The 12,257-nt window shown below is 38.5% G+C and overlaps 1 protein-coding gene across 7 annotated transcripts in view; it reads right to left on the bottom strand.

Moving 5' to 3' along the window:
- NSD2 (nuclear receptor binding SET domain protein 2) overlaps positions 1–12,257 on the bottom strand; it is a 105,497-nt gene that overhangs the window by 7,766 nt on the left and 85,474 nt on the right. For all 7 annotated transcript variants that reach the window (XM_068679687.1, XM_068679685.1, XM_068679686.1 and 4 more), the window contains 8 exons: positions 6,548–6,679; positions 5,359–5,482; positions 4,133–4,333; positions 3,301–3,480; positions 2,099–2,255; positions 1,071–1,276; positions 546–649; positions 17–286 (listed from right to left, as the gene is read on the bottom strand). In XM_068679687.1, coding sequence (XP_068535788.1) covers positions 17–286; positions 546–649; positions 1,071–1,276; positions 2,099–2,255; positions 3,301–3,480; positions 4,133–4,333; positions 5,359–5,482; positions 6,548–6,679 — 1,374 coding nt within the window. The remainder of the gene's footprint in view (positions 1–16; positions 287–545; positions 650–1,070; positions 1,277–2,098; positions 2,256–3,300; positions 3,481–4,132; positions 4,334–5,358; positions 5,483–6,547; positions 6,680–12,257) is intronic.

Below are 12,257 nucleotides of genomic sequence, written 5' to 3'. Positions count from 1 at the left end.
CAAGAATGATTCATACCTTTTTAATGTCCCTCTTTGCAACCAGACCCCACCCTTTGCCATCCGTTTTGATGATCTTCGTCTCAGGGTATTGACGTTTCGTAAAGCACTGGTTTTGGCATCGTTCTCCTGCTGGGCAAACTTGTGGATGACACTCGTACATCAGCATCCGATTGAGGCACTCGGAATCGAAGCCACAAGGGTTTTCATCTGTGGGTTTGCAGTTGCACTTGGGAATCTCAGAAATGTCAGCAGTGTATATCTGTACTTTACCACAAGGCTTATTCACCTGAATAAGACATTAAAATTGTTCAAATATCACTTCAAAACTTTAAATATATTGTATGAGTTATTACAGCTGTTACTAATTTGCTTTTGCAACATTAGGTGTTTCAACAGAAACAAAATTTCATAATTACTTGGCTCTAAAGAAAGCGCAGTTACCAACGCATCATTACAACCTCTCCTCCCCATCACACCATTCAGCTCTTACTTTCCAGTGCTAGCCTAGACCTCTGAGTATAGAGCAGATCTTCCTCAAATTTTACCTTAATATGCTTGTACGGTGGAGGTTTACGTTCGCTTTCTTGGGTTTCTTTGGCTTCTCGCTGTAACTTTATTTCTCGAAATCGAGCTTCAGCTTCTTGCAAAGCTAAAAGAGATTGTTGTATCAAAAAAAAAAAATTAGAATCACTCCTGTCGAGTTGACCTGCTTAGTACCATGTGTGTTAGAGAAACATGCTCTAATTCCTAGCTAAACCATTAATTGGCTTCCAACCAATGCTTCTGGACTGTTAATGCTCTTAACAAATTTATCAGTTCTACTGCCTGAGTTATATTCATTTGCTTTTCAAAAAGCCTAAGTCATCAGAAATAATTTCAATCAGATGTTATGTTTTTAAAAATCATGATAATAATGCTTTAGTTCAAAGTTAGTAATAGTGACTACTGGTCAAAAAAGTTTTGTACTTCAATATTGTAAAACAAATGCACAGAAACAGTCCTGAGGCTACATGTGAAGAAAGTAAAGCATGCATATCGCAATTTATTTTTCTTTATTTTTAGCTATGTACCATTTTTGAAGACTTTTCCAATTCCTTTAATTCCCTGGTATCTACTCCCTCTGTCTCCCTCCATATAGGGGAACACCCGTGCTTGGTGTGTCCAAAAGTAATCCTTGGAACCAAAGAAAAACACAGGAAATTCTCCGATTTCGTGCTTCATTTTCTGGATATTTGGGGGAACGTTTTTTGGATGGCAAACTTCTGCAGGCCACCATCTAGCACAGAAGTACAAATAGAAAAGCACAGCAATTTAGTAAAGCTTTTTCAGCAAGTTTAACAAAATCACCTTGAGCGGCAGTAACTTATAATTTTTTCCAAATATAGGATGAAAAAAACCCAAAATGCCTCAAACTGAAAACCAAACCAAAACACCCTGAAGTAAACTTTAAATCCCTTCCTCCCCACACTACAACTCACTGGGCAGAAGAAGAAGATTAGGCTAGAAAACAAAAGCCCACACTCAGATCTGTAGGACTTTCACTTGTCTGCAAGATAAGCATACACATAAAGCTCCTCACATCTGGTTAGCAAAAGCATCTTTAACAAAGTCTGCGATCTCTGTAATTGTCAAAGATTAAGAGACAGCTGATAACAGCTATTAATGCTTTCCAGGGTAAACCCCACCCACCTCTATCTCACCCAAATCTCAATGAAGTGTAAAACCTTGACAGCTTGATTGACTTATCTGCCAGTCAGGAAGGTAGCAATTTAGCCAATTACAAGTTATACAAGCTTAATTATTTGAAGAGATCTCTGAAACAAAAGGGGTTGAAGGCATCCTTAGTAGAAGCACACATCAGGAGACTCAGGAGGAGTCCTGTGAAGATACTGCCATGGCAGAGAGCAACAGTAAAGCTTTAAAGTCTTGGGACTGGGGTGCTAAGAACAGCAACAGCTCCACGTGAGATGGGATCCCTCGTTCAGAGAAATGAGAAGTGTGTGTGCAGCAAGGTTGGCCTACAGAAGAAACCAGCTATATGACACTTTATTAAAATACTCTACTATTACTGTAAAAGAAAATAAATTGTTCATCAGACCTGTAATTTCCCAGTTTAACCCAAATAATATCCTGGAAATGGAGTTTCTTCCCTGCCCTGCAGTCGTTGCAGTACCAGCTCCCATCTGGCATTTCAATGTTTAAACAGTCTGGGTGAAACGCTGCAGGACATGACTCGCAGCACAACAAGCTTCCTCCTTCCGAGAAAAAAAAAAAATATATTGAAAAACATCAAGACAAAAAAAAAGTTTTGCATTCCAACCAGATTCAAAGCAGTGCGGTACATATGTGGTAGGTTCAGCCAGAAAAAAATGGTTAAAACCATGCCAGTCTGCAACAAACATATCATTTAGTTGTGTACCGAAACCAAAGGATCCTGACTCATTTGAATGCCTGGCAGACTCGGGTTAGTGATACATACAAATTAACAAGCAAGCTAGTTACAAAAAAGCCAGAATAATGTACCACAAAGTAAAATTACTTCATTTTAATGATTATAATATATTTAACATAGTTTAATATATATTAAGAATTTACTGTATGTAAAATTTGGACAACAAAAATTAAGCCTAATCAGATTTCTCTGATGTTTTTTTTCCTCGGGAGAAGAGGTGGGGAACAAGATTGTTAGTTTGTTCCATGAATTAACAAGTAGAAAGTTAGCTGCTGCTTAGCAAGCTGCTACGCTGCATGTTAATTTGTTAACAAATCAGGTAAACTCTCGTTGCCACAGTTTAATCAGCACTACGCGTTTTGTGGTTCTCAATATGAAATAAATTTATTATACAACATAAAGGAAAACATCCTTAATTAGTGGCCCGCCTGGCAACAACTACTACGGATTCAATTTGCTGTCTGCTATTAAACTGAAAGCAACTCTTAAAATATTTATGTTTTAATATTACATATTAGCAATAAAGAAACACAAAAAGAGCTTCAGTACGTTGCACACAGGAAAGAACAGAGGACTTCTCATTATGCGTCTCTGGCAAAGAATTAAATTAGGCTTCTGGTTGCTGGACAAAGTCCAAGTGAAAACATTCTTTAGTAAATTATATCTGTAAAAAAAAAAGGATACTCAAAAACTTAAAGCAGCACAAGCCAACCTGAAGTTATTTCAATATCTAAGGGAGTCAAACACTTTTCTAATAACTTTGTGTAGACAGATTAGTAAATAAAATGTAAATTGAAGAATAAAGCATTTTGCTGTTACATATACGTAAGAGCTTTGCATCAGTTTACCTTTTGAACACACAAAGCACCAGCTCACATTGACATGCGCATGATGACTTTTCCCTTTCATGGCAGTGAAATGATTCGTACAAACAATGCTGTTGGAAGCGATGACTGCACATCCTGCAGCAATGCAAACGTCTCCAGCATGGTATGCAACAGGACAGCGAACACAACGCATCATCTTTCCTAGCAAAGCAGAATACTGCCATATTATTTTTGAACAACACCCATCTCTTATTTGATCTAAAAAACTCGTATTATTACCCGAGGTAGCCTATATACACAAAAAAATATATCAGCTACATCGTCAACATCTGCATATTTACGTTCAGCAACAATACTGTTTTAACAAAAGGTTTTTAAAGAACATTATACTGAGTTTAAAGCACTACACTATTTAACCGTGAAGGCTTTAGCTGTGAACAACCAAGTAGACAAGCTTTCCTCAGTCATGCAGTTTTGTCTACACATGTTGCCCCAAGCTAAAAATACACATGAAATCACATCTTCACATTCAGCAATGAGCATTTGCAGATTTTGCCCTTGCTCTGTGTGCCCTGTCTCTCACTGACTACCATATATGCATTTCATTCTCTCTTGAGAAGAAAACATGCCTAGCCATAGATAATTTAAAGCTAGTTTAAAAAGACCATAAACAAGGTAAATACTAACATTGACAACAATTATGCAATTATTATTATTTAAAAAAAAATCTGAATCAATGGTACACGTATGCCTGAAATTGCAGGTTGGAGCTACTACGTGAACAAATTCCTTACCTTAACAGACCGTAAACAGACTTAATTTATCAGGCATTAAAATGTAAAAATGAAACTACCTTTTGAAATTCGTGGATGGGAGGGGTTACTAACATGACAACTTAGGCAGCTGTGGAGAGGACATCGAAAACCCCTGTTCTCAAAAACAGTTAGATGGAATTTTTTCACACAGGCTTCATGGTAGAATTTTCCACAGTGAGAGACGACACAGCGTTTCAGATCTGCCTTTCTCTCTTTACACACAAAACAGGTATGCACACCTAGTGGCAAAAGTAATGAAAATAATGTAACTAACTTTTCATCCAAATGTGTATTTAAAATGCTTTTTTTTTTTTTAATCACACATTCACATGTAGGGGAGGTGTTGTGTTTTCTTTTAAAATGAAAGCAAATTATATTATTGGATAGAGCAGTTTATTTGCTTTAACTCTTCAGCATTAAATACTGATCTGTTTAGATACAGGAAACATAAAATCAAACAAAGCAAAAAATAGTTACAATGCAAACCCACTGCAGTTAAAGTGTACGCAACACCCAAAGCCTCACTGATCTGCTTTTATGTTCTTATTCATAAGCAACAGTATGCCAGGACAACTGAATTTTTTGTTAAAGCAATGAAACTGGATGATTGGTTGTCTGTGATCCTGTATAATTCAAAGCAGGTCCACCAACCTAGGACAAATATCTGCCAATCTTTTCTCTGGACTGCTTGGATCAACCTTATTTTGAAGCAGTCTTTTTCCAGCAAGGCTCACCACATGTTCTGAACTGAACTTATGAGCAAGAACACAAATGTTTTATGTAATATTTTTGATTAAAAACTTCCAAGCAGTTATTATAGGATTAAAAGCAAATGAAATTAATAGCAATAAGGTAGTCTTTTAATAGGAAAAGCAAGAGATTGATACAGACACACAAAGAACTGAAAAAGGACTTAATGTTTCACTTGCTGCTTTTTAGGTCTTTTTTAGGATTTCTTAGGTCTTTGTGACAGACATTAATTCTACTCTATAATTGTAGTCAGCAAAGAATCTGCAATTATGAAGGCAGTGGAATTCAGAGCAAATCAGCCAAGTTGCAAGAGAGCTCTCACTGAAAACAGAGTGAGCTTCCTAAAACATGGCAAAGTTACAACAGCAGTAATGAATTCCCACCCTGTCAGGCACCACGGGATAAGTATAGTTTATTCACAGATACATACTCTGTCCAGGATGATTTCCTGTAACAATGTATGAGAAAACTACAACTTTTTTTTTCTTTTATTAATAGAAAGGGACAAACTTGCCTGATGTACATTCACTACAAATGAATTTTCCTGCAGGTCTTCCAGAGAGCCCAAGGCAGCTTACATGAAAAGCTCGATAGCAAAGTCCTTCACACAGTAGGAGATCACCTGTTTTTTCACACAGCTTTTACAACACAAAGGCATTGAATGTTAAAGAAAAGTTCATATGTGGAAAAAACTGTTTTCTTTATTCCTTGTCATATATTGCTCCTCAGAAATTTCTTTTCCCATTGTTGAAATCAAATTTAACAAGTGAAGACAATTCTACAAGCATCATCACATGCCCTTGCTTCCAGTAGAAACAATTATTTGTCATTAAACTGCTTAAACTGCTAGAAACACCACTCATAGAAATATGGTTCATGAGTAAATACAATTTGACAGAAAAAAGGAAAAGAAAAAAGCTCTAAGAATTTTTTCCCTGAGCACACTGATGCATCTGAGTCGTGTTAAAAAGCATCCTCATTTTCCTTTTCTTTGACAAAAAAGAAATTAATCTAGGAGGCACAATTAAACTTCTATGCCCAGGCTGTTAGCAATGACACATGCATAACTAAAAATGAACTCGACAATAATGCTGGCAGAATTTAAGTGATTAGCCAACAATTAAAGATAGATATAACCTCATCATCACTATGTACAAGAAGAAATAGAAATATAACTCCTTGTCCAGTCTCCTAGAAACAAACATAATCTGCCCAGAGGTATTGTGTTATCCTTTCGTAATCTAAGAACAGTGTTAGAATAGTTTCAGGAAGGCTTCTGCTTTCAATATACAGGCTTTGCTCCTCGTGCAGTGCTCACTCAGAAGTGCAGAACCAACTGTGTTATATTTCCTTCACTTTATGAACAGATAAGCAGCTCTTCCCAATCATTTAACTAGTTACACGACAACATTCATGCACTTACTCTGAGGTACAAATTATGCTTATTTTACAGACCTGGAAACTAAAACAGAAAGGCTAAGTCACGTATTTGAGATCAAGGAAAAAGAAATCAGGGATCAAGAAAAAAGAAATTAGGAATGAAGAATTCCATTTACTGATGTGGGGACCTGATCACTTATATCTCCTCCGTGAGACATGCACAATAAACCTGTTTCTGGCCTAATGTCATTTTCACCTTTAAAAAGACCTTTTCTAGGAAACCTCAGAAACCACAGCTCCCTGCCCCAGCTAACATCTCTCACCTGACACACATATTCTTTTTTTGTTCCCGCTCCTCGCTCAGATTTTTTGGATGATATAGACACTTCAGTCTGAGTTTCATCAGCACTTTCATAGGGAGACTCTGAGCGCTCATCTCCTTGGCCATCGGAGATCTGAAGATTAAACATACATGTTAGAGAAAGCAGTCACGTATGGTGCAGTTTGTTTAGAATATCAACTGAAGGAAGTAGCAGACGGCAATTCAGGCTAACAGACTGAGGCACATTCTTTTGGGTTTATTTCCCCACCTTTAAAGGAAAAAATGGATTAAAACCAGAGTATGTATTTGTGCAAGTCTCTGCAATAACAACCATTTTCACAAATTCAACAGCTGCTAAAGCAAAATACCAAGACTTTGTAATATGGCATTTTATTCATACCCAGTTCTATGATCTAGTTAGTCAGGAGTGCCCAGCCAGTAACACAGGGACATTTTCAAGATTCCTTGATTAAAGTTTGAATATGTGCTTTACGAGACACTAACAGTTCATTTCAGAAACTTGGTAAAACTTTACACTGCATATGAAAGTCTCCTACCCAAATATTCTCCTAGAAAGTGGGACCAATATGTAGAAGAAGAAAAAAAATATGTTTGTAGAATGTTATAACCAACAATGAATTCAAAAAGATGACTCTGTAATGGATAAATCTTATATAACAAATCTAGATGTGTTAGAGGATTTTTTTTAATATCCATAATTTACTTTAAGGAAAAGAAAGTAATACTTAGGAGAAAATATAGGGCATTTTTCAGTTCAATAGAATTTAGGGCTGGAACGCAGAAATGAGTCATTTGTCTTATCTCTTGTTACAGCATAAAATGCAGAATTTCAAATTGCTGCCCCCAGACTGAACTCAAAGAACTGTTTGGCTAAGTACATTCTCCAGGAGAGCATCCCAATTTGCATTGCAAAACAAACCTGCCACCTCTCTTGAAGCTTATTCTAATGGCTATTCACACATACCATCAAAAATACTGCCTCATGCCCCTTTTGAGTTGTCTAACTGCAAATCACAGGTGATGATTCTTTCTCAAGGGGTTTCACCTACATTAGAATTCCTTTGGAACCAGATTTTTTCCTCCTGTGGAAGCAAGCTGCAATTAAACCCGTTTCAATCCTATTTGGATTGAAGACCACATTTAGCCAGAATGAGGTCTCAATTTCTCACTACGGATTTTTTTCCAGCTTCAAGAGGATTTTAGTGGGTTTTCTCTAAACCTTATCTGTACTTTACAAAGGCTGTTGAAAAATCAGGCATGAGAACACCACAAGCCTCCCAAGTACTATATTCAAAGCAAATCAACATCCTGCTCCTCTCCACTACTTCTGTTCCCCTTGCTCAGGCTCTCCCTGAGCATTTTCAACACAGCACTGAAATTCACTGTAAACTGCTCAAGAGATCATTTTGCCAATAGCTGTTTGTCAGGACACAGACAAACTATACGAAGAATTTGCTTTCTGCTTTCAGACATACGATCTTGTATTTATCTACAGTAAAGCACATTTGATTAAAACCTGTCCTGCTCACCTGCATGGAGACAGCTACATGCAACCTCCCTATGAGCCAATCTCCACACCGTGTGCAAATTTATTACAAGTGATTTATTTTGAAATCAGAGATAAAAATGTGAAGATGTATCAGGCCTAATACAAGTCTTTATAAAATCCCTTTAGAAATGCAGGCTTTGAGAGATTATTTCTCACCATTGCTTCCAGCTAACTTGCATTCCTTCAATTACCATTTGCTCTCTTTGACTTTGTATAAGAATATTTCACAAATTGGATCATATTGACTTTTTTTTTTTTCCAGATTACTTGCAATGATTTAAATGCATTTTCTCTGTGCAAATTCATTCTACTGAAGTGATTCCTGCCTACACTTTACCTATGAATATTTCTACAACTGGATTGATCTTGAGATTCTGCCAGAGGGTTTTAGAAGTGGGTTAAAAGAAACTGCACGTAAAATCATTGCTTTGTTCAGATACCAGGAAACCTCTGTCCTCTGAAAAGAGAGTGGAAATAGCAAACTGCAAACGCAGCTGCACCCTGAGCAGCCAGTTTTTGCTGGGAAGCGGCAGATTAAGAAAGGTAGTACTGGAGTTAAGCAAAAAAAACAAAAATGTTTTCCCTTAGGGTTTATTAAGTGAAGTTACACAACACGCTTATTTCTGTTTAAACTATTCCCCCAGAAACGCTAATTAGTATAAGCCGTGCACTGCTGTAACTCTAAGGAAAGGTAATCCTGTTGACAGATGACAGCCCTTCAGAAACCCCTCAGATATGGGGCACAAAATCACAAACGTACAAATCATAAATTGAAAACCATTTGCCTACAAACCTGGAATGTTACTGCCTTAGTTAATGCAATAGCCCTTCATTTACATTAAACGGCTCCTGAGCCAAAGCAGCACTGGCAAGAATTAAACACTACATCCCAAACACAGCCACAAAACCCAATTTCTAGCAGCCTGTTTAAGACAAAACTTGGCAGTTTACAGCAGCCTATAGATTAATGCTGGATTTCAAGCCTGAATACCGACATGCCTAGCATGAAGCAAATACCTTTAGTCATAGAGCTATACAGCAACCAGGCTGAGAGTGTCCTGTGAGATGAGTGTGATCTGCCCTTTGTGACTGCCCGGAGCCCCCCCGTGCTAAAAACAAGATGCTCACCAAGCGCCAGCTCTGCACTAAGCAGGGATACCTGCTCGTGGGCTGCTGCAGTGCCTAAGAATCAATACATGCATAAGCTCAGCATCAGGCTTTTATTGCCTTCTGCAGGCTGCTGCTACAGAGCAAAACCACTGCCTGGCTGCTGAAGCTACCTGAAGGTTTATCACATCCAACAGTCATGTTACACGTAACTTGTACAAAACTACCATCATCACCACCCAAAGTTTTATACCAGCTCATTTTAGGGAGCTCACGAAGGAGAGGGGCTAGCAGATTCCCCCATACAATTGTTAGAGATTTTTGAGGATAATTCAGAGTTTGAACCTAGTCTCAGGCACTTCATCTCACAGGACAAACACTTTCTACCAGCCACCTCCCTGTGTAAATAACTCCCATTCTACACAGCCCTCTTTTGGGTCTGCTCCCTCTGTGGCGAGAGCTCGGCTCCCTCAGGAAAAGCGGAGGGAGACAGCGGCGAAGTGAAACGCCTGCCCGTCCCCTTCAGGCCTGCGTGGAAGGGGTTGAGGCAATTTTGGCTGAAAATGTTTCTCAGGGAGGCCTTACGGCCCGGTGGCATGTAGGGCACGGTAGGCCTGGGAAGGCCACGCCTGCGCCCTCCGCAAGCCGCGGCGGCAGGGCCAGGCCTCAGACCCAGCCGGGGCTCACAACACAAATATCTGCAGTTCACAAACACCAAGGAAAGGTGATTTACAAGACGACTGCCGCAAATCGGTGCCTAAAGTAAAATACAGCCACCTCTAAAATTAAACATTAACGCTCCTGTGGTTTGTTAGCACGGCTAGCGTGTCACGGAGTGAAGGGTCTGACAGGACGTACACAAGCACGTACCCACGTCACAGCATTGTTCTGCGAGAACCGGAACAGCTTTTGGGGTCTTTTTTTTTTCAAAAATTGCTACTTTACAAACTTCAATCTTCCTTGTGATCATGCCAGAGCTTGTCTTGTTCTTATTTTTGTAACACAATCTCCTCAGCAAAGCAAATTGCATGTAATTACCTCTTCTGATATTTAGGCCAAGGTTCAAAGGAAGCAACACTTCGATTAATGGCAAAAGCTGTTAATTAGTAATTTATAGCATTGCTGGTTGCTATTTTGGTCCTTTACATTTTGAGGAATTTCTTATTTCTCACAAAGGCAAAGTACAACTTTTAAGAAAGAGCGAATTTAGGGGGAAAAAAAGAGTTTTTCACTTTGGCTGTATAGTGACTGACAAGTTTCGGCAATGAAATCACACCCGAACTCTATAATCACCTGCATTTTTCATTAGCAATTAAAGATGTTGCAACACGGAAGACACCGTCCTTTTGCTGCAGTTAGTATTGGCACAAGCACCGGCAAACCTTACACATCACAAGGATGCCCTTAACACCGCCTTCAATTTTTAAATCTCCCAATTATTTTTAGAGTGGCTCCCGTTAGAGGCTTGCACTGGCTGAACACGGAGCAACCAGCTGGCATTTCAGACCTCAAATCCACGTCTTTCTACTGAAAACCGTGCATCTGTGAGCACAGGGGAGAGGGAAGGGATAAAACTGGCCTGAAAACCTGGTCTGACCGAAAGCACGAGGAGCCCTGCTTCCTTTCACCATCGGATTCCCAAGGCTCTCTCTCCTCTCCTCTGTACATCAGTTGTTATTCACTGCTCGCACGTGTAAGACTCAAAGAGAACACGTAAGGACACGTGACTATTCTTATTCCCCCCCCCCCCCCCCCTTTTTTAACACAACTTTTCTATAGCTTTGTTCTTGGAAAAAAAATATGTTACTGAGTAGATGGGAAAGAATTTTTGGCATCTCTGTAAATTCTTTTGGTTTCGTATTGTATTTTTGCATAACGGTTGTTGCATAACAGGCAATTGTTTAACAGCTAAACAGCAGGACGAGATTTTCTATCACTTCCTGAGCTACTCTGCCCCAGTGTTTGTGCAAAAGGGATGTTCAATGTGGACAGAGATGAGAGGACAGCCTGTGGAATAATGTCATTTCCTTCTCAAGATTAGAGTTGAGTAAGAATTTGGATTTGATGGAGGCTGTTGGGCAGGCTATGAAAGTAAGAATAAATGTCTGCAGATTCACATTTAAAACAAGACACTAAAGGGAAAAAAAATAAGGAAATAAATTGAGTCAGTTATGTGCATTTTGTGATTTTATGTTTATATTCTTAATTTTGTTTTCATTTAATCTGTCTAAAAAGATTCGCGGGGTAGGGAAAGGAAGAGGATTTGACAGAACCATCATGGAAAAATCACTTTTCAAATGTTTTTCCTACTATGAGACTTTCCTCTGCTGCAAGACTGAGAGTCTGTTAAGCACATGGCTCACTGCTCCATCAATTAAATCAATTAAAGGTGAAGGGATAACCATTAATGTATGGAAACATCTCTCACTCTCACGTCATTCAGTACATCTAGATGTTGAGTTCAACCCTACAACAACAATTTCTTAAGTATGTTTGCAAACAGGTACCTGGTTCCAGTTTCAGCCACACACTACAGCAGAAATATGAGCCAATTCCTCATCCTGGCATTTTTTTATTTTTTTTTAAATTTTTGTATTTAGATGCCATTTGGTATGTATGCTCAGCTTGCATATTTCTAGGATCATGGGGATGAACTCTGCAAGTGGCATTATTAGTTCCTCATCTGGATACGTAATTTAATGTAAAAGAAAATCAAAATTGGTACTGACATATATCAGTATGACTGGCTGCCAACTGAGAATATGATACAAGAAAGGATAGTCTGGAATTTAAGGAGTCAAATGATTCTGTGTTTCAAAGAAGTGGGTGAGAATGAAGTGAAATATTTATGTGGACATTTTCTTCATCCACTCTTTTTTTTTTCTATTTAAAATTTTCTACTTCATTCACAATTTTCCACTTCGTTACAGACAGCTCTAAAATCATGTAGCAAATCCCAGTGCCAGCAAAACCATTACATTGCAATTTCAAGGAAAAAGATGTTCAGAAATTCTAGATTTGAAAATAAATGGCT

Source organism: Anas acuta, chromosome 4, assembly GCF_963932015.1.
Source record: "Anas acuta chromosome 4, bAnaAcu1.1, whole genome shotgun sequence".
Lineage (NCBI taxonomy): Eukaryota > Metazoa > Chordata > Aves > Anseriformes > Anatidae > Anas > Anas acuta.
The sequence above is the reverse complement of the archived record's forward strand: the minus strand, read 5'-3'. Positions and strand labels throughout refer to the sequence as shown.